Below are 20,128 nucleotides of genomic sequence, written 5' to 3'. Positions count from 1 at the left end.
CTGTTCGTCTGTGAATTGTTTTATTAGCTATAGATTTTTTTGTTTGTTGAGATTTTAAAAACAAGTGGGTGAGACTAATTAAGTAGGTGTGTACTTCCACTCACTCTTTTTCAGATATGTAATAGAAAGTCAATTAGTGCCGTTGGGCCCTCAGACCACCATCAACCACTCTCTCACACACCACATACAGGCAAAGCATCTTCTCAATGTTATTAAAGCGATAATCTGTAAGTTTCCAAAGTGAGGAGCGATGAAGAGAGAGTGAAATGTTTAAAGTAAACAATGAAACTCCTCTCCCCGCTTTAACCAGAAAGCCCGTGTTAGTTTGCAAAATGAGGAGAGCAGGAACAGAATTTACAAAAGTAAACGATCCAATTCCCCCCCTCCCTCCTGATTGGACCTGGCAGGCTGGTTCACAGGAAAAGCTCGTCTCATTGGTCAACGTGGGAGGATACTCAACTCTGAGTAGTTGCTGGGATCCGGGAAGGAGGGACTTTACAAAAAAATAATATACATATATTATTACTTACTTCACATCAAAATGCAGGAGCAGGTGGAAGATTGAGCACATTTTATACAATTTAAAAAACATTCTGACTCCCAGACTATCACTTTAAGTTGAGTAAAAGTCATGACCCAAATAATGCTAATCGTGCGTAGAAGTGTAGAGGTTTTAGTGATGTTGTAATCCAACAAATAAAACATAAAATGATCCGATACACACAGAAATGAGATAAACCAACATACTTAAGAAAGTACAGTTACTTCAAAAAGTCACTCAGGTACATGTACTTGAGGAAATATAACTCTGCATTCATAAAGTCGGTGAAGTTAGTGTCTTGTTAGGACATACCATATGAGCCACTGTCATCACCAGGGTTCAGCAAGTTACTTTAAGATTGTAATATATTGTATATCAGTAGTAACAGCTTTAAAAATGTAAAATGTTTGTACTACATATTACGGTTTCAGAAAGTAACTGAATTACACTACTTTCAGTTACTTCTGAGTTGCTTTTGGGCAAATATTAACTGAAATAGTAATAATGTCACCAAGCAAAAGTGCAACCAAAGATGTCCTTTTCCATCGCTGTCCCCCATTCTCACACACACCAGTGTCCACCTTATTAGGCAGACTGCATTTTATTTGGGGGAGTTTGGCATTCTTTGTGACATTTAAATGCGCTTGTAACCCGAGTTACTTGAATTGTAATGACTAAAATATAACCACATTTTGTGTAAGTAATAAGTTATGTTCCCTAGTCACTGAAAAAAGTAATATATTTTTGTAACTCATTACTTTTGTAATGCCCCCAGCAGTGGTCATTACACAACTGAACAACTTATCCAAAATCACCACAGAAAAATCTTAGTAGCTATCCAATAACGTCACAAAACAAATTTCTTTTTGTCTCGACTTAAAAACAACAACAAATTGACCAATGTGCGGCTCGTGCCTGCTGTTCTCCCGTTGAAACATTTACCTTTTGATTAACATGTTAAAAACGTCGTGGGGGGTGATTATTTTTGTGAAAGGAAGGGTGGTGGTGGTGGTGTGTGTGCTTTCACGTGTCTGGCAAGTGGGCGGAACTTCTTACCTGGGGGGGTGGGGGGTGGGGGCTTCCAGCTCTTCACGTCAAATCACCGTGTGCACGCTTCAGAGCCTTCGTTATAGCGCGGCGAGGGGCCACCACACCACAGAGAGAGAGAGAGAGAGAGAGAGAGAGAGAGAGAGAGAGAGAGAGAGAGAGAGAGAGCGAGAGAGAGGTGTGCATGCGGCGTGAACACTTCATGACAGAAACAAGGAGACGGACAGAGAGCGAATCAAGTTCACGCCTGGCTTCCTCAACTCAGCTCGACACTTTTCTCCCTTTGATCCCGCGCTGCAGCTGCACGCACACCGCCGCCACCGCCACCAAAGCTACTTCCTTCACAACTTTTTCCTGCACCGGGATTAGAGTCAACACGCGTGGATGGTTATGTAAGTTTGATTTATTTCACACATAGATCACGCGAGTCGCATCGAGTGCTTTTTACGCACTTGTTCGGTCGTGCGTAAAAATGCACGGCGGGTTTTTGGAAGAAGGTAACTTCGCATATTCGAGACACTTCGGTCGGGATTTCGGCCATGTGCACGGTCGTGGCAGAAGGTGTGTGCAGTCTGATTTGGAAATTAAACAGGTGACATTTTATGTGCGTGTGTGCCAACGCGTTTTTGAAACATTTTCTTACTTAGTCTTTCAATTTTGCTCTATATAGTAACCGTTAAAGCGGAATTATTGGTTGTCTATCGTGCGTTTTTGATTATAGGTTAATTACTACTTAGTTACAAGGCTATTCCTACACCACATTTGGTCTGAGCCTACGTTAAACTACCAACCTAAGTCAAATACCGGTCCATGGGAACGTTTTGAGTTTATTTTGTGATTTCGTGTTCATTCATCTCGTCAAGGTCTCGTCAAAAAATACTGTAGATCAGATTCCTGTAGCCCACGTGGTTCTCAAACTTTCCCAAACCACGGCATCAATATTTGACCACCGGGTCTCGACCCAAAAGAAGGACTGAAAGCAAATCAAACATGTCTGAACCCCCCAAAAAAACGCATGACTTTGAGGCATTACTTAAGCGTAAATGAAATTATCGATGGAGACAAAACGTTTAAGACGCAGATGACCCCGAGTAGAAGCCTAAGCACCAAGTCAGTCTCACCGGTCGTGCTTAATTATTGAAGGACAAGGACGAGATGCACCGACTCCATTGCAGGGATCCCGTCGTGCCAGATCGTTGAAGCGTTTACTGGCTCTGTTGTGTTTTTGTTGATGATTATTTACTTGCGTTCTTGCGAGCCGTGGTGCAAGAACGGACACGTGCACGCAGATAAATAGAAGTCACTCAACCTTTGGAAAAGTGCACAGAGTCTAAGAGGCGTGTGCGTAATGGGCCCCGGCACCACACAGGGAGAAAATGGAGAGGGAGGGGGGGTGTGGAGCTTTGTGTGTACCAGCTTTTGGAGGCGACACGGTGCAAATGTATGCTCAGTAAGGTGTTTATTATGTGGAATTACCAATGTATTTGGTGCAACTTCGAGCTCTTGAATTGGCCATTGGACAAGCACAAAGAATGAAATAACTAAATCTAGAAATATGCCTCAATAAGACATTACAATAAAATGGTGTCCATGTTCAGAGGTGGGTAGAGTAGCCAACATATTTACTCAAGTAAGAGTAATGTTACTTTCAAATATTCTTTTTCAAATATAAAGTAGTGGCCCAAATATTTGCTCAAGTAAAAGTAAAAAAGTCCTTAGAGAAAATGTTACTTGAGTAGTGTGAGTAGTACTGAGTAACTGAGCGTAAAATCTGATCATGAAAATATGTGAACATTTTAATATTTTCGAAGAAGATCCTATAAAAATATATAGCATAAATCATTAAAGGAATAGGCCACCGTTTTTATATACTGAGATATGCTCTTACCTCACTTTAGCCAAGTTAATATATCCCCGTCTGGTCTTTGTCCGTGCGCTCTGCTAGGCAAACGGAGCACATACGCAGCCTCTCCCACATGTCACATAGCTCCAAAAAAGCTCACGATAGAAGCTACCAAGCTCTTCCACGTGTTCCCTATTTAAATAAAGTTACGTGAAGTGTTTTCATGCGAAGTATATTTACACAGAAATGTAACGTGTCGATTTTATAAGCAGATAAAAAGGGGGACTATATTGTGAGGCGTAATGATACGAGGAGTAAAACGTCCGCGCAGTAACTCCTAAAGGTTATTGACGGAAGTGAGCGGGGGAAGTCTTTAGGAGTTACTGCGCGGACGTTTTGCTCCTCGTATCATTACGCCTCACAATATAGTCCCCCTTTTTATTTGCTTATAAAATCGACATGCTACATTTCTGTGTAAATATACTTCGCATGAAAACACTTCACGTAACTTTATTTAAATAGGGAACACGTGGAAGAGCTTGGTAGCTTCTATCGTGAGCTTTTTTGGAGCTATGTGACATGTGGGAGAGGCTGCGTATGTGCTCCGTTTGCCTAGCAGAGCGCACGGACAAAGACCAGACGGGGATATATTAACTTGGCTAAAGTGAGGTAAAAGCATATCTCAGTATGTAAAAACGGTGGCCTATTCCTTTAACAAAAACAAAATACATCTATTTTACGCTTTAAAATAAAGATTTGTCACGTGATGATTTACACACAGTAGCTCGAGTTACTATTTTTTCTTACTCACGAGCACAGATACTTCATTGGGGCGACAGTGGCCCCCCTTGCCTCCAGTGTCTGCGTACATATAATATAAAGCACTTTGGCCCTAATGACGGTAGAAAAGCACAATATACGAGTATATATAGTACTGTATGATGAAAACTACATGCAAAAGTACAGTTACTTCAAAAAGTTATTTGAGTACATGTACTTAAGTAAATGTAACTGAGTACTACCCACTTCAGTCCATGTTTGCTTGGATAAGCTTGGATATAAACTAATGCACAGACATTGTGGCGAGCTATAGCAGCAATCGTTACTACTCAATTGTGTGGAATTATCGGTGACAAAACCACTGTGTTCACTACGAGCTTGCAATTTTTGGCCAGTGCAAACTCATTCTATTTCGATTGATACTGTACTGTAGAGCTGTGGTTCCCAACCGGGATTACGGGGACCCCTTGGGGCACTCAAGAACTTAACGGGGGTACTTGGAACTATTTCAAATTCATCAAAATGTCAGACTGAACATTTTTTGAAAGAAATCATGAGGTATAAGCACTTCCCAGTCACGCATAGTCACAGGAAGAGCTCGGGGTAAACCGGGAGGAGCGTTGTTTGTCACTGGGAACTGTTGTCAGGAAAATGTACTCAAATTACTCAAACACAAATTTGTGTGGTGACTGTATTGTTGAAGTATTGGCTTTGAACCCTGATTTTAGTATGCTTTTAATTCATTTCTAAAGTGATCTGCCTTTATTTTCCTGTACTGATGCAACAAATCCAAAATGCTGTAACCTGGACTTCACAGTGGAAAATACTTTGGAGCTTTAGTGGGTAACAAACAAGTTTATAAGTTGGTTTTACTGCCATCTTTTCAGCTGCTTAATGATTCCCTTACAATGTATTGTATCTGTGGGCTGTTCCCAACTGAAGAAATGCTTTGTTGACTAAAAGCATGCCCTGAGCAGCAATTAGTCGACTTAAAGGAGGCGTGACATGGCGCTGAAAAAAACATTTTCTCTGACCCAAACTGCACTTATAAGACCTACAATCACAGTGGCGCATGCTGTAATAACTGTTAATACATAGAAAAACTAAGGCTGCAACGACGCGTCGACGTCGTCGACGTCGTCGATTACGTAAATACGTCGACGCCGTTTTTGTGCGTCGACGCGTCGCTTGTTTACATTTCACTTCCAGCGTGGCTGCGCGTAATGCAAACGCTGCGACCGAGGGGGGAAAAGCACGGCAAAAGTCGTCAAAAGTGTGGGAGTATTTCCAGAAACGGCCTAATAATGTTGTTGTTTGCACGCTGTGTCGAGCGGAAATGTCATATCACAGCAGCACAACTAACCTGGCTAACGCCAGACTGCTGTGTGCGCTCCAATCATTTCGAACTGCAATATCACTTGTGATTTTAGTCTGGCGTTAGCCAGGCTACAGCACAACGGCTATGAACGAACATGTGAAACGAAAACACCCGCGGCTGCAAGGGCCCCGCGTCTCAGTCAAACTACGGTGTTGTTTCACTGATTAATCAACGCGTTGTTACGGGGACAGGCTCTGACAGCGCACACTCACTCTCCGCCTACTTTGCCGCATATAAAACCAAAACGGAGCAGTCTGCTGAAGTGAATGAGCAGGAGAGACCGACCGCCTTCCCCGTCTCTCCCAACACGCGAGTAGGCTACTTCTCCGCTCGTGCCCCGCTCGGCCGTCTGTCTCCCGGTTCTCGCTTCGCCTCATGCTGCCCTCATGCGCGGCTGCATCCCGTCCCCGTGTCCCGGGCGCTGTTCTCATGTTTTCTCTGCGCGGACTCGGGGCATCGGCCACACACTCATTTAAACTCTCTTGTTGTTGTGTCTAGCGGAGAATCAGGACAGTAGTTTGATGATAGACGAGAGTAAAGCCGTGTCCGTGGCCTTTTTGTTTCAAAGAGGAGTTGAATCCACACGGTTCTCACGAGCACAGTAACTTACAGTAACTCTGGTTCTCTGAATGTGCACAGTCTATTACGAGTTGGGCGACTCACAGGCTAATTCTCAGTGGTCAGACAGAAATAACCATCAGGTGCAGGTTTCAGTTAGTTTTAAATCAGCGGTTCCCAAACTGTGGGTCAGGGCCAGAAGTGAGAGAACGGGCCCATTTGCCATTTACTATTTTAAAAAGTGGGGAAAATAGACTAGTAGTAAATAAATAAATAAAAGCCATGCCATTTGGACACATCAATGTTTTTTTCTTCATTTTAAATGAAAAAATAATCGGTAACATGAAAAATAATCGATAGATTAATCGAAAAAATAATCGATAGATTAATCGATTAATCGAAAAAATAATCGATAGATTAATCGATAGAAAAATAATCGTTAGTTGCAGCCTTAAGAAAAACTAGTAAACAGTGCATTTATGTGTAAAAAGACGCACCATTCGGACTCCAGGTCACTCCTGCCTTCTACTGCCGTACATCTGTGTCCTCATACATCATAAAGCAGCAGTTCTCCTATTCCATCATCATCATACATGATCTCAAATATCCAACGACATCTCCGTGTGCCACAAGTCTCTGTTTTGCCATGATGTAAACACAAGCATGTGCTTTATTGTGAAAAGCGCCGGCCCGGTGCTTCCACGTCAGCCTTCCTATCAACTTTAGCACTGTGTGATGTAGTTAAAAGCCGGGCCAAAATGAATGACATTTAATTAATGACATCAATTTTAATGCGACTAATAATATACATTTAAATTAATCCCACTTTACTTTCACGGAACAGACACTTTTTCACTTTTCTTTTTCCTGCAAGATGTTTAGGGGCAAGCATCGTGTAAAGCTTTACTTAAAGGTGCATTATGCAACTTTTATGTGAAAGAAGAGAGTTGCTATTTGTGTGTATTTGACCTTGTAGTGACCCAGCGGCTGTATGAGTGGTCAGCATGGCGCCTTTACTGTCTATCAAATTGGTCTTGTTTTCACTGCTGACGGACCCTCTCACCAGAAAACCTACAAAACAGTTGATCCTGGACCGTTGTAGAGGCCACATGATGAAACGTTAACGCGTCTAACTGACCACGCATACAGCCACTGGGTGTAATATATGCACAAAGAGCAACTTTTTTTTTTTCCACATAAAAAGTTGCATAATGCACCTTTAACTTTGCTATCAAAATTATTTTTTCACACAGTTAAACCGACATAAACTTATTTAAAAAGATCATTCTCCAAAATAAACCAAACTCGAGTGTTTGAAATGATCACACAGGCCTCACATCATTTTCAATCATTTTTTAATCAACTCACAGTCTGTAGAAGTCTGGCCTATAAAAGGCAACAGGTGGAGCCTAATCAAAACTGCAGAGCTTTGCTGATGCGCCACATCGTGGTCCTTTGCACCCGTGTCCCTATCCATGATATTTAATTCAGCAAAAGTGTTTCAGAGAAAAAATAATGCCTTCACTGTCTGTAAATCTGTTTTTAATGAATTATTAGCCGTAAGTAAACGACTTCAAGCCTCAGGTGTTATGTAAATTGAGACCATCGTAATAAATAGTACTAAAAGTGCATGGATTAAGTCAATCTATGAAAATTGACAACTAATTACTCGACTAAACGGCCAAGCGGGGTCAGCCCATCATTCATTCATTCATGTGGCAGTGGACGTCATGTTGAGCAAACTGAAGTTCATCCAGTTAGAAATGCAGTGACTGTTTTGCTTAGACTAATCTTGACACTCTATCAAAAATGACTTTTGATTTCAGGCTGGCATTTGGATTGTTACATTAGTGCGTCATGCTTTGGATTTAATGGAGTGTAGTTTTACGTTTGCGGGGACTGTGCCAGTGACTTTGGCTGAAACATGCCCGTTAGATATTTACCAAAGAAATGATCGTGCTAAAAGTCACTGAAGGGTTACGTCTCAACATTGTGCTCATGCAGACCGTGAAGTCAGTTGTGTGACAGACCTGTTTTATTCTAGATGTAAGCGTGTGGTGGTATTTCAAAAACAAACCGGGCCCGATGTTGTGGTTCTAAGCGCAGACTATATAGTCTGCTATATATACTACTAAATATATAGACTTTATATACATTTTGCACTTTGTCGGGGCGCACTTTCAGATCTTGCAGAATCAGTCCTGGTGCAATACGTGGGCAGGACAGACTCCCGTGGTCAATGACGATGCCTTGTAGTAGGGATGCACCGATACCAGTATCGGGTATCGGGCCGATACCACATATTTGTACTCATACTCGTACTCATTAATGAGGTCCCGATACCAGAAACCGATAGCACTTGACGTGCGGCCAGCACTCCTACAGGACGCAGCTCTCCACTGCGGAGAGAAAATAGCAACAAGCTGGAGAATTATTTAGTGGAAATACAATATTCCACATGGAGCTGACTTTATTACAGACTGCACTTCCTAAATCAGAGTCTGTGCTGGATTTAACCAGAGCTTCATGTTGTTAGTGCTGCAGCGTCTGCAGTGTTTACAAGATACAGGCTAACGTTGCTAACTCGCGACTAACCGTTTTGGCGATTCTTACGCCGTTTATGCCCAGAGGCTTATTCATCTGAAAAACTAACCCAGCGACTAAAAAGTCCTCAGAAAATCCAAATTAAAGAGATACAGCATGTCCATATTGAGCGGAAATGAGCTACGGCAAAACAATCAAAATGCTGAAGCTAGTGGCTAAGTTGCTATAAACACACGAGAAAATCCACACGGAGCTGAAGTAAAGACGAAAAGAGACCATTTAAGTAACATCTCAATACTATTGTTAAATAAAAATACATAAATGAATAAAGCACAGGAATTGAGGAGCTTTTGGACATGAAATGTTCTGTCCATGATGGACAGTGCAATAAAAAAAATATTTATATTGAATGAAAAAAATATAATGGCATCTGTACAATATTGATATAACTATAAGTGTAGCTTATTTACTTAAGGAAATGTAAATGAGCAAATTAACTAATTACGAACCAATCTGCTGTGTAAAAGTAAGTATGATGAAGAAAATGCCTTGTACTCACATCGGTATTCGGTATCGGCAAGTACTTAAATCAAAGTACTTGTATTGGTTTTAGAAAAAGTGGTGTTGGTGCATCCCTACCTTGTAGAGCAACATTTCCCTCCAACCAGGCTCCGAGGGCAAGGGAGAGTGATTTTGTTTGGCAAGGTAGATCAGCGCGCACAACCCCCAAACAGTTCACTTTGTCACTTTGTTTACATCGTACTATCACGTATGAAGTACGTCACGTTGTTGAGTCTTCATTAGTTTGTAGTTACTTTCACGAGTGTGTTTTGGAGCAGTGGCTGATGTGGCACGTGCAGCTAACAGGCCACTCTCTGGTGCCACTGGACACGCTGTTCTGGATACGATGAGAAGGACTGAGGGACATCAGTGTTACTTCTGGTCTTCACCGGGAAACACGTGGGAAATAGGACTTTTCTTCAGGACTTCCCCAAAGTGGAATCATGTGATCTGACAACATCTGGCTCACGGTGGTCACCTTCAAACGCAGATTTGGTGTGGTGGCACTTAAATACGTGTGTGGTTTGTTTATAGAAAACTGTTAGGGGTGTGTGCGCTGATCTACGGTACCAAAGTAAGCCCGTGCATGGCCTACAGAGGGCACTCCAGGCCTTGTGGAAATCCTGACCAAGAGAGTCTGCCACTTCCTACTATTTCTTCTTTACAAAGACATTATTTTTCATTTTAAATGTAAAATGTCAATGCTGACGTACAAAATAATGTTTTAAAGCCTCAATTATGCACATGTTTTCTTTATTCCCATGACTTTCACCACTGATACTATACATATAATTGTATCTACGGCCATTCCTTTGTTTACCATCAACTGCAGCTCCAGTTCCTCTTTTTGCACCAGCAGGACCGCATCAAGAATTTCAGAATTCACTGATTGCCGACCTTTGAAACAGAATGATATAATGACACCAAACATTCCGTCTGAGCTCATTCTTTACAATTGGCCCCAAAATGTGGACAATGTATTTCACTGTAAGAGTCCCATCGGAGCTGGAGGGGCCACCAAGTGCAACATGACAGACGAGGAATGTATACCCCCCTACCCTTCCAGCGAAGGACCTGACCCCTCCCCGCACACACTCGCTCGTCTTGGGGAGGAGCGGAGTGAAAAATCCCCCTCTTGTAGCGCGGTCCCTAATCTCCGGCGACCAGACTCAACTTTGATGTGAAGGGAGAGAGAGGGAAAAAAAAGTCCCCCCCCATTTCTGTCCTCACTGTCCCCCACGCAAGGCCCCTCTGGCTCCACTCAAGCCTTTCTCCCAGCCGTCATTCACTCACTCATTCTGAAGGCCGCAACGTGGTTTTGAGCTGCTGCTAACACTCGATAGCCAGGTATTCTAAAACACTGTGCAATAACTGAACTTCTCATTGTTGCGACATCTTGAGGATTTAACGCTTAAGGTCTATCGCAGTTGGTTCATTAGTTTGTATACTTTATTTAGGTTTAAAAAACATTACTTTGAGCACCTCAGCATTGCTATTTTGCCCGTTCAAATTTGAAATAATGTCTATGTTTGAAAAAGACAGGAGTGTGTGAGAGACTGGGCAAGTCAATGAGCTCGATTTGGCCTGGAGTGCCCTCCGCAGGCAGCAGCGGGCATGACACGCATTAAAACAAAGACTATATGCTTTCACTTTTTGCTAATGTCATGCTAGCAAACTGATGGTGCAGTGATCAACACACTTTCAGCTCAGAGCTGGATTATAGCCTTGTGTGAAGGACAGTTTCGTGTTCTCATCACATCTCATCTGTATGTAGCAAAATCCAGGAATTACAGATGTTGAGCAGTAGAAGAAGAAGCAACTAAAGTAAAAACACGATTACTGAAAACTAAATAAATGAAGTAAAATGCTACTGCACAACTGCTTTTGACCAGGTAACAACGTATTACGTGGTTAAAGGTTGAGATGCACCAATCCAGCAATCTTTGCTTCTGATACTGATACTTGGGGTTTGAGTATCTACAGATATCCGATGTTGACCAATACTAAGAGACTTTCTAAAAAGTGGATGCTGAGAGTGAAAAAAATGAATTGTCCTTTTCTCCACTGTGAGATCAATACTGTCTTCTTTTACTTTTAAACGAGATGTTCCATATCAGTTGTATCTATTAAACTAGTGGACTAACATTACCCAAGAATCACTGAACCTTTCTACATTGAATGTCCTTGGGCATATAACAGGCTTTTGGTTGCATTAATATAAACAACTCACATAAAATGATATGTAGGGAAATACGTAGACTGTTTAAGGTCCTATATCATGCAAAATCGACTTTTTGTTGCTTTTAGCCATGTTGTTATGCTATTTCCTTATCAAAAACACCCCCAGAGTGGTTTGTGGCTTCATTCACGCAGCTCTCAGTAATCCTCCTGAATCCTGCTCTCTGAGCAGCTGCTCCTCCCTCTCCTGGTGAACGACTGAGTGTTCAGTTGTGTCGTAACAGCGGAACGGAAGTGCTCGACGTCTGTAATGTAATGTCTTAATTCTATGCTTACGGCCTGATTTTAATTTGTAAAACAGCGTTTTCATTATTTCTGTCGTAAGAGAGAAACAAAGAGTAAAAAAAAAAAAAAAGGATGTGCCGGAAGTGCTTCCAGGTTAGCTGTGGCCAAAACAAACACATCTCGTCTGAACAGATCAGTCATGTTTGCGCTGCAGCTGTGAAGATGGAGCTCGTTACCTACTCTTGACACATCTGTTCTTCATTCTTAACTAACGATCATGTCACGGAGAAAAAGAAGCGCGTTTGGCTACGAGGATGAGGAGTTTATTCAGCCTTTTTCAAGAAGAGGCCACTCAGCTGTTTTTTTCTCCTGGATTCAGCGACTATCACCAAAATATTGTTTTTCTGTGACTGTCACTGATGGATGTTTGGTGAACCTTCGCCAGAATCAAAGTGGGTTAAGTTTTATAACCAACGCAAGTCCCATAATGTAAACAGCGATGGACCAGAGGGTGAGTCAATCCAAACGCGTGTTAGCTTGTGTGTTAGCATATTAGCATGTGTGTTAGCCATTTATGAAGCTGTGTTGCAGATGTCAACTCCGTATAACTGCATCGTGAAGTGACTTCACTTATTGTTGTTTATTTATATTACGGTAAAGTTGTATGTGCGAGAGAGGGGGCGGAGTTAACTGAATCGAAGCGTTGTGTCTTCCGGGTTCGAAAAATACCTCCAGAAAACACTTATATTTATCACAAAAATGAGTGCTCCATAGTGGTAGAGGTACAATATATCATATAAATGCCTATACTTAACTTTGGAATGGCTAAAATAGCATGATATAGATCCTTTAAAGTTTGTTAAATTGATATCTTTGCACAGAGCAAGTAACTAGTGCTTCTGCGTCAACCTTGTGCCAATGAACATACAGTTGCTCAGGATCACTCAAGACATGTTGCCGCATCAGTGAATGATGAAGAGGACAAATTGCCCTTCAAGGACAATAAAAGTGTGCCTTGCCTTGCTTTAATGACACAAATATGAATACTTGTTAAGTTTTCTCTACTTGTAACTGCAGTCCTTAGCATTTAACTTCTTTCTATGCCAATGTGGTGCTGTGCCATATCTATAAGAAATGCGCCCATTTCAGTTCAGAACTACGAACAACTAACTCCTTCTTCTGAGTGGGGGTCCTAAACAGGAGCTTTACATGTTGAGGAGTCTATAAGAAGACACGCAGCTTAACCATTCTTCACATCTACGGGTGAAAGGCCAAGCATTCCTGACTGATAAACTTCACCCCAGAATGGCCTCCAGAAATGAGACTTGCATGTTCAAGAACACTTTTCTCAAAAAATTTTTTTATTACAATATCCCCTAATGCGACATATTACAGTGGACTTACAGTAGCACTAAGGCCATTGCATTTTTTCTCTTTGAAAGACAGGGAATGCAAGCTTTCACTTTAAGCTAGCAGCCTACTGGCAAATCCATAGCACTGCGATGAATCCACGTTCAATGCAGATCTCCTCATGGTCTGGTGATGGATTATGTTTTGTAATAATGTGGCGGACAGTTTTGTGTTTCATTAGTTTCACAGATGAATCCGGGGGAACACCGATTGTGAGTGTTTCAGCAGTAGAAGAAATTAACAAAGTAAAAGGAATTATTAAGACTTTTGATGAAGTGAAATTTGCCCTGTGCTTTTGACCAATCATGTAATCCAAGGTCTCTTCTGCAGATGTTGAGCCAGGATATTGATCAGTCGTAGCTGGAAGATTATCCTTTTGAGCATGTTTGAGTTGAAAATTAGCTATTTACTGTGTCCAAAAATGCTAATTTCGCTTAATGAATTGAATAAATGAGAAGGTCTGGTGTTCAAATCCCGCCTCCTGAAGATTGTCGTTGTGTCCTTGGGCAAGACACTTCACCCACCTTGCCTGGGGGCCTAATGTAGGTGGGAAGGCGCTATATAAGTTGAGACCATTTACCACATGCTGTTTAAACATTTATTTGTAATGACAGGGAGCGGTGGTTAACGTAGGAATTTCGCATGATGTCCCTGAGCTATTTCGTTGACGATGCAACATATAACCTGCAATGTTTTGCATGGTGTCATTTTTCTGAACACTTCTCTCATTTTACGCCCCCCACCTGGCTTCCTGTCGCCCGCGGATGAAGGTGCAAAGCCGGGTTTCCTTTGACTCGGAGCCAGGATGCACCTGTGGATCACCATTAAGAGCGCATTGTGTTTAAGCTCCCTGCGGTAAAGATTAGCAGCGTTACAACTTTAAGTGGCCATAAGAACCAACGTGTGATGGATGACAGGAAACTAGCGTGAAATAACTGTAAAGAAACCACTTACACAATGCCAGTCATGCGCTGTAGAAATGGTATAGTTGAGGCCTTATAGGCTTGGAACAGTTTTTGGTTTGTTTGCAGATGCCAGGATCGTGGGAAAATGCGTACTTGTCGAGGGCCCCTTTCCCTGTTAACTGTCAGCTCCACTGTGTGAACTTGTAAAATAGTTTTGTTCTGGAGTTCCTCCCTCTTACAAGTTTACTTTTCTACATTGCAGTCTTTATCTTTTTCCACAAGATTTCAGATGTTTGGAAATACTTAAGCTCCGTTTGCAGCTGACAGTTGGCTATCTCCTCCACGCTCCACTCACACATCCATTCATCCCCTTTTACCTCTTCACGAGAGGCAGATTGTTTTTGTAACAGAAAGCGCAGGCGGAATCAACAGTGCGACAGGCTCATGATAGATACATGTCCAGCACAGATTGAACTGAAGGCTGCAGGAGATGTTGAAACAAGAGACGTGAACCACAGAGAAAAGTGATGCCCAATTGCACACTGTGGACCAGGCCTGCAAGGTTTATCGATATCGAATCGCAATCGAGGGTTTGACTACTGTAATAACCTAAGCTCAAGAGGCTGAGGTTAATTTTCTTCTTCTGTTTGTGGGTATTTGAGTGATAGATGTTCACCGATCAGCACTGTCCACATTAAAACCAAATATTGTTGGAAGTAGATTATTGTGCATTGTTCTAATGTGGGACAATTTGAATAAGAATATGTTGTTTGAAAGTCTAAAAACATGACTTCCTTCGCTCATCATCTTAGTGGTTTATGCATTTAAATATATCAATATAGAAATTGAAAATCAAATCCCAATCGCAATATTTGTGAGAAAAATCACAATGAGGTTTTTTGTCAAAATGGAGCACAGTCCACGGCAGTCCCTGGACCATTGACCACTTATTGACCGCAAAGGGCACCAACTAATAGTCAATGAAAATGAGTTGTAAGGCCCAATGAAGGCAGGAGCCAGGGTATTATGTTATTGTACTGTTGAACTTACCAGTACAATAACAATGTTTTTAGGATGGCCAAGTGTTTTATGGCTACATAGACAATTCTGTTGAAATATGCAGTTGGTATCTGTGCCCACACTGTATTTGCATCTATTGTAAAACACATTGGCCTCAGTATCGGATCAATATTGAGAATCCTAGCCCAAGTACAGTATTGCTTGATATTAGGGCTGGATGAAATGGCAAAAAAAATGAATCACAATTTTCTTTCTCATATTGATCTGTCTCGATTTTTCATTTTGTTTTTCATGATAAAAATAAATGCATGTAGCTGATAAATACCCTTAGACATATCTTTTATACAAACCTCAGCTCAGACAAATCAAATGCTTTCCTCCAATTTCATGTAACTCACAACAATCTTCCATTGACTCGTCCAAACTCTGAAACTAGGAGTTTTTTCTGGCAAAGAAATGGCTGTGATCCATTTTCAGCAGTCTCAGAAGAGATGCCCAGACTTCCCAATCCATGCACACCTCCTCCAGCTGTCCCTTTGTGTCCTTGGTCTTCCACAAGGCCTCCTCCCAACAGGACATGCCTGGAACACCTCCCGCGGGAGGCGACCAAGAGGCATCTGGAACAGATGCCCTAACCACCTCAGCTGCTCCTTTCGACGTGAAGGAGCAGCGACTCTACTCAGAGCTTCTCCCGGGAAACTGAGCTCCTCACTGCTGACGCTGATCCATTTATTGATCTCACACTCCATCCGTCCCTCACTCGTGAACAAGACCAGAGATACTTGAACTCCTCCACTTGAGACCACCAACCTGTAGAGGCGAAGCCGCCTTTTCCGATGGAAATCCATGGCCTCGGATTTGGAGGCGCTGATTCATCCCGGCTGAGCACGTTTTCTGCAGACTCTCCTCTCCTCTTGGTGCCGCATGTGCCATCCTGTGCGTCCTGTTTGTGTGGGCCGAGTGATCCCTGGGATTGACCTGACAGGCGCTGTAGCATTGCACCATCTATATTTTTTTTCAGAATGCAACAGGACTGGCCAATTCTCCTGTCAATTAAAACGCACCACGCGATTATCAAGATCGACCTTTATTAAAATTGCGATTAGATTAAAATTTGATTGCCCAGCCCTACTAAAACTAAACTTTACAGTCTTTGACAATTTCCCTCAAAAAGCTGTCCACAAATGGCCTCTTTTCCCTGCTCGGGCTTGTTTGACAAAGCTCTTGACCTGTCACCTTCATGTAATTCTACCCAGCTATGTGCGCATAGGCCCCCCACAACCAACTCCCAAATACATGAACCATAAGAAGAGAGAGCATTGAGCTTGTATCCATTGCGGGTTTTGCTCTGTCTTACTTTACTTACCGCATGTCCCAGAATCGCTACCAAAAACTTGGCCAGTTTTCATTTTATTTTGTTTTTTGTTTGCCTGCCTAGCCACCCGACTTGATTCAGGTGTTGTATAAATAGCTTTCATTGTCATCAATTGTAGGGTGACATAATGCAAACATTAAAAGTCATCAACTGCTAGCAGACACTTCACAACTCAAGAAAATTAAACATGGAATAAACAAGCTACTTTATTTGTAGACATGGCAGTTCAAAGTAACAAGACAGTAACCATCAGTCTTAACAAAATCGACCACATAACTTAAAAATATGTCATTAATTCATTTCATTGTAGGTGCAGATAACACATCTTTAGTGTCATATGCAGAACTAAAAAGAACTGTTTTCAGCCTGGATTTAAACATTGTCAGTGTTGAGGCCTGTCTCACGTCTTCATGAAGACTGTTCTATATTTTAGCTGCTTGAAACTGAAACGCCTCCTCACCGTGTTTAGTCCTTTCTCTGGGACCCAGCTGGAGACCCCTCCCTGATGATCTTATGTTCACCAGCAGAGCTATTCTCTGAACAACAGGAGCCTGTGTAGAGAGATCACCAAATCAAATGGTTACCGTTTTTGCCATATCACCCACCTTGACCCGATTTTTGTGTGTGTTGAAAAACATAAGACATTAACATACGACTTGACATATTAATTCTATAAATGTGTTCAATGTAAGGTGCTTCCATATAAAGCAACAGACTTTTTATTTTTTTTATTTCACCAAAGCTTATTGTTGTCTTATGTCTTCCAGGTTGGAAAAGGAATCAGGACAAGCACTTTCTCACACATTCACAGCGATGCCTTCCAACAAGTTTGCAGACGTTTTGATGGAAGACGGCAACAAAATGGCAGCCACTGTAAGTTTTATCCAATGTAGACACTCAAGCCTTTATTTGAACTATTTTAAAGCTCAACAAAACAACTTGCTTCTTCACTGTTTTTTGTAGGTTCTTGGTTTTTCGTGGTTTATATTCCCAGCATCAAAGCAATAGAAAATAACTACTTTCTTGTGTCCACATAGTTTGAATTTTAAATATCTGTGAATTTTATGCGTTCACAATAAGGGAAGAAAGTGCTTGAGTAAGGTCAAATGCAAAAACAGATGGTGGGGAAAGGAAGCTTGTGTCTAGTAACTAAGAAACGATACATGAAAAAGAGGAAGCAGTAGTAACGGACACACCTTGCAACTCGGTGTTTGTTTGCTACTGTGGGCCTCGATATCTTCAACAGGCTGTGCACACCCTCGCGCTTGTCGTTGTGGTTTTTGATGATTTGGTTTCTAACGTTCTTGGTAAATATTAGTTGTGTTGGCTCTGAACCATGCAGGAGTTTTCTAGTATCGTGGACAAAAGTTCTAAACTAAGATGACTACTATTGAATCAATCAGAACATAGACCTATTTCATGAATAATGCTTTCCTCCCCATTGACTCTCCGAGGCTCCTCATGTCCGCCTCTACACGCAGCAGTTCGCAGCTGGGCTTTGGTAACATGCATTCTCAAAATTAGACCCGTAAAACGCGCTGGCAGAGCTGTGCCGGCACCTGCCTCTGCTACAGCGTGTTACTGACAGCACAACTGGGCGTATGATTCAGGATTTGATGATACGGATCTTACGAGAACAACTATGACCATTTTAGATTGATAACGAGAAATACTAGAAACTTCTCTCAGATCATGAATACATGATTAACCTTTATCACATCGATATTGAGGTTTTAGCTACCGCTGTAACCTAACCGCAAAAGGCTGAGGTTTTTTTTCTCTTGGCTTAAGCTGCCACCTTTTAGTGATAGACATGTTCGCTGGTCAGAATTGTCGAGCCTGCTTCCTTTTCGCTTTTCTGTAGCATGTAATTCCTTGGGCCCAATCTTGTGTTTCTAAACTCAGGCTGTAGACAAGACTTTTCGCTCTGTGAAAGTCAGTGGGCCGGTGGTGGGCTGGACTGACACCTATAGCAAATGGCTTGTTATGTACATCGGTCTGAAAAAAGCCTGTTAAACACAAGTTTCACCGACTAAACCTACAGCTCATGTTGAACCTGGAGAATTCAATCACTGAGTTCAACCTCCACTATTGTATTTTTGATCGCCACGCAAAATGCTGCGGTTAGCATCAGTGTGCTAAAGCTAGCGGCAGAATGCTAATGCTAACGTCAACTAAGCAAGATTGGGAAAGAAACTATGATTGGATCACGTAAAGAGATAAACTAAAACCACTGCTGCAGTGGCCAAGAGTTTGTATTTTATTTTATGAAATAACTGATTTAACATAATATCACAAGAAGTTAAGTTAATATTAGTGCAACAGTGATCCTTGTTTAATGTTTTTACATTATTTTATCGATTGATAAAATCGATTAAAAAAAAAATCTTCATTTTTTTTTGCAAAAAAAATGAAGATTGTATATACTGGAGAAAAGAGGACCAATTACTTTTTCACTCAGAGAAAACCAGGACAGGAATGTTTTTAATAAATCAGCCTTATGACCCTAACAGAACGCCCTCTGCTGTCACAGTTCAACACATCTTACAGTTTAGAAGCCTCATAGGATTAGAAATGAGAAAAAAATCGGCATCGGCCAAATAAAATCCCAAAATATCGGCATCGGCATTACAAAAACCCATATCCTTTATTATACACAATGGCGGGATGGGGGGGTGAAAGCACAGGTGTACAGAGTCCCGTGCTCTTCAATAACAAGAGCTGGATGATCAGTAAAAAGAATGTAGCCTAAATGCTGAATGAAGAAAATAAGGCATCATGTAAAGGTAGAAATGAGAAGCAGCAGCTTTTGCCTCAGTTGACCTCTTTTTTTTCTAAGCGACGCCCTCAGGCCACTGGCCGTAAGCACTGACAGCAGGTATGTGCACGCAAGGTACTGGCCTTGTTTAAACCGACGCTGCTGCGCCAGGTGGAAGATCAGGCCCCCGATGCACAAAGCAGCACCTGTCAGAGCACAGGAAGGAAAAAGAGAGGGACGAGACGCGTTCATTTGGCAATGATTAAAGCTAAGGATGTTTTTAAATTGCCTCTTTACTGCCTCTTGCAGATTTGCGTCTTGTTGCTACATGAAGCTGATTTTTTTCTTTTTTTTTTGGTCAACATCATACAGCCCAAGGACATACATTGTAAAGTGGACATAACCTGGTTAATAAAATTTACATCAGCATTGATATTTTAAGTTTTAAAATGTGACATAAATGTAATGAAAAGACTAGACTATTAAACAGCATGTGAGCAAGTACTTTTCAAACACACAGCTGCTCAGAACGCGTCCGATGATGGATTATGGGCTCTAAAAAGTTCATACAAAACAGACTTGTCCTCTTCGGGAGGAGAAGATGAAACAACCAAAGTGAAAACCATGTGAGTGAATGGTGCAAGAATACGGAACCGGGTTTCTTTAAGACAGTGTTGTAACAAAATGTGGAGTTACCGCCTCACGCCTTCAGTGATGCGGTTTAGTAGATGTTGCGTGTCAGTAAGTAAGTAGGCGGAGTAGGCGAAGTAAGTAGTAATAACCTAAGCTCAAGAGGCTGAGGTTAATTTTCTTCTTCTGTTTGTGGTCTTCAGTGATGCGGTTTAGTAGATGTTGCGTGTCAGTAACATTAGCGAGAGCAGTGACAAGCAATGGCAACAAAATGAACAACAAGAAGTGTCATTGGGATATATTTGACTACAGAGA

General features: G+C 41.7%; 1 protein-coding gene across 2 annotated transcripts in view; it reads left to right on the top strand.

Annotated features, from left to right (window-relative positions):
• Positions 1-1,697: 1,697 nt before the first annotated feature.
• LOC306964110 (DNA (cytosine-5)-methyltransferase 3B-like) overlaps positions 1,698-20,128 on the top strand; it is a 59,313-nt gene continuing 40,882 nt past the window's right edge. For both annotated transcript variants that reach the window (XM_079558012.1, XM_079558013.1), the window contains exons 1-2: positions 1,698-1,980; positions 17,193-17,298. In XM_079558012.1, the coding sequence (XP_079414138.1) occupies positions 1,973-1,980; positions 17,193-17,298 (114 nt within the window). In that variant the 5' untranslated portion in view covers positions 1,698-1,972. The remainder of the gene's footprint in view (positions 1,981-17,192; positions 17,299-20,128) is intronic.

This window comes from Gobius niger (assembly GCF_951799975.1).
Source record: "Gobius niger genome assembly, chromosome: 6".
NCBI classification, from domain to species: Eukaryota; Metazoa; Chordata; class Actinopteri; order Gobiiformes; family Gobiidae; genus Gobius; species Gobius niger.
The sequence above is the reverse complement of the archived record's forward strand: the minus strand, read 5'-3'. Positions and strand labels throughout refer to the sequence as shown.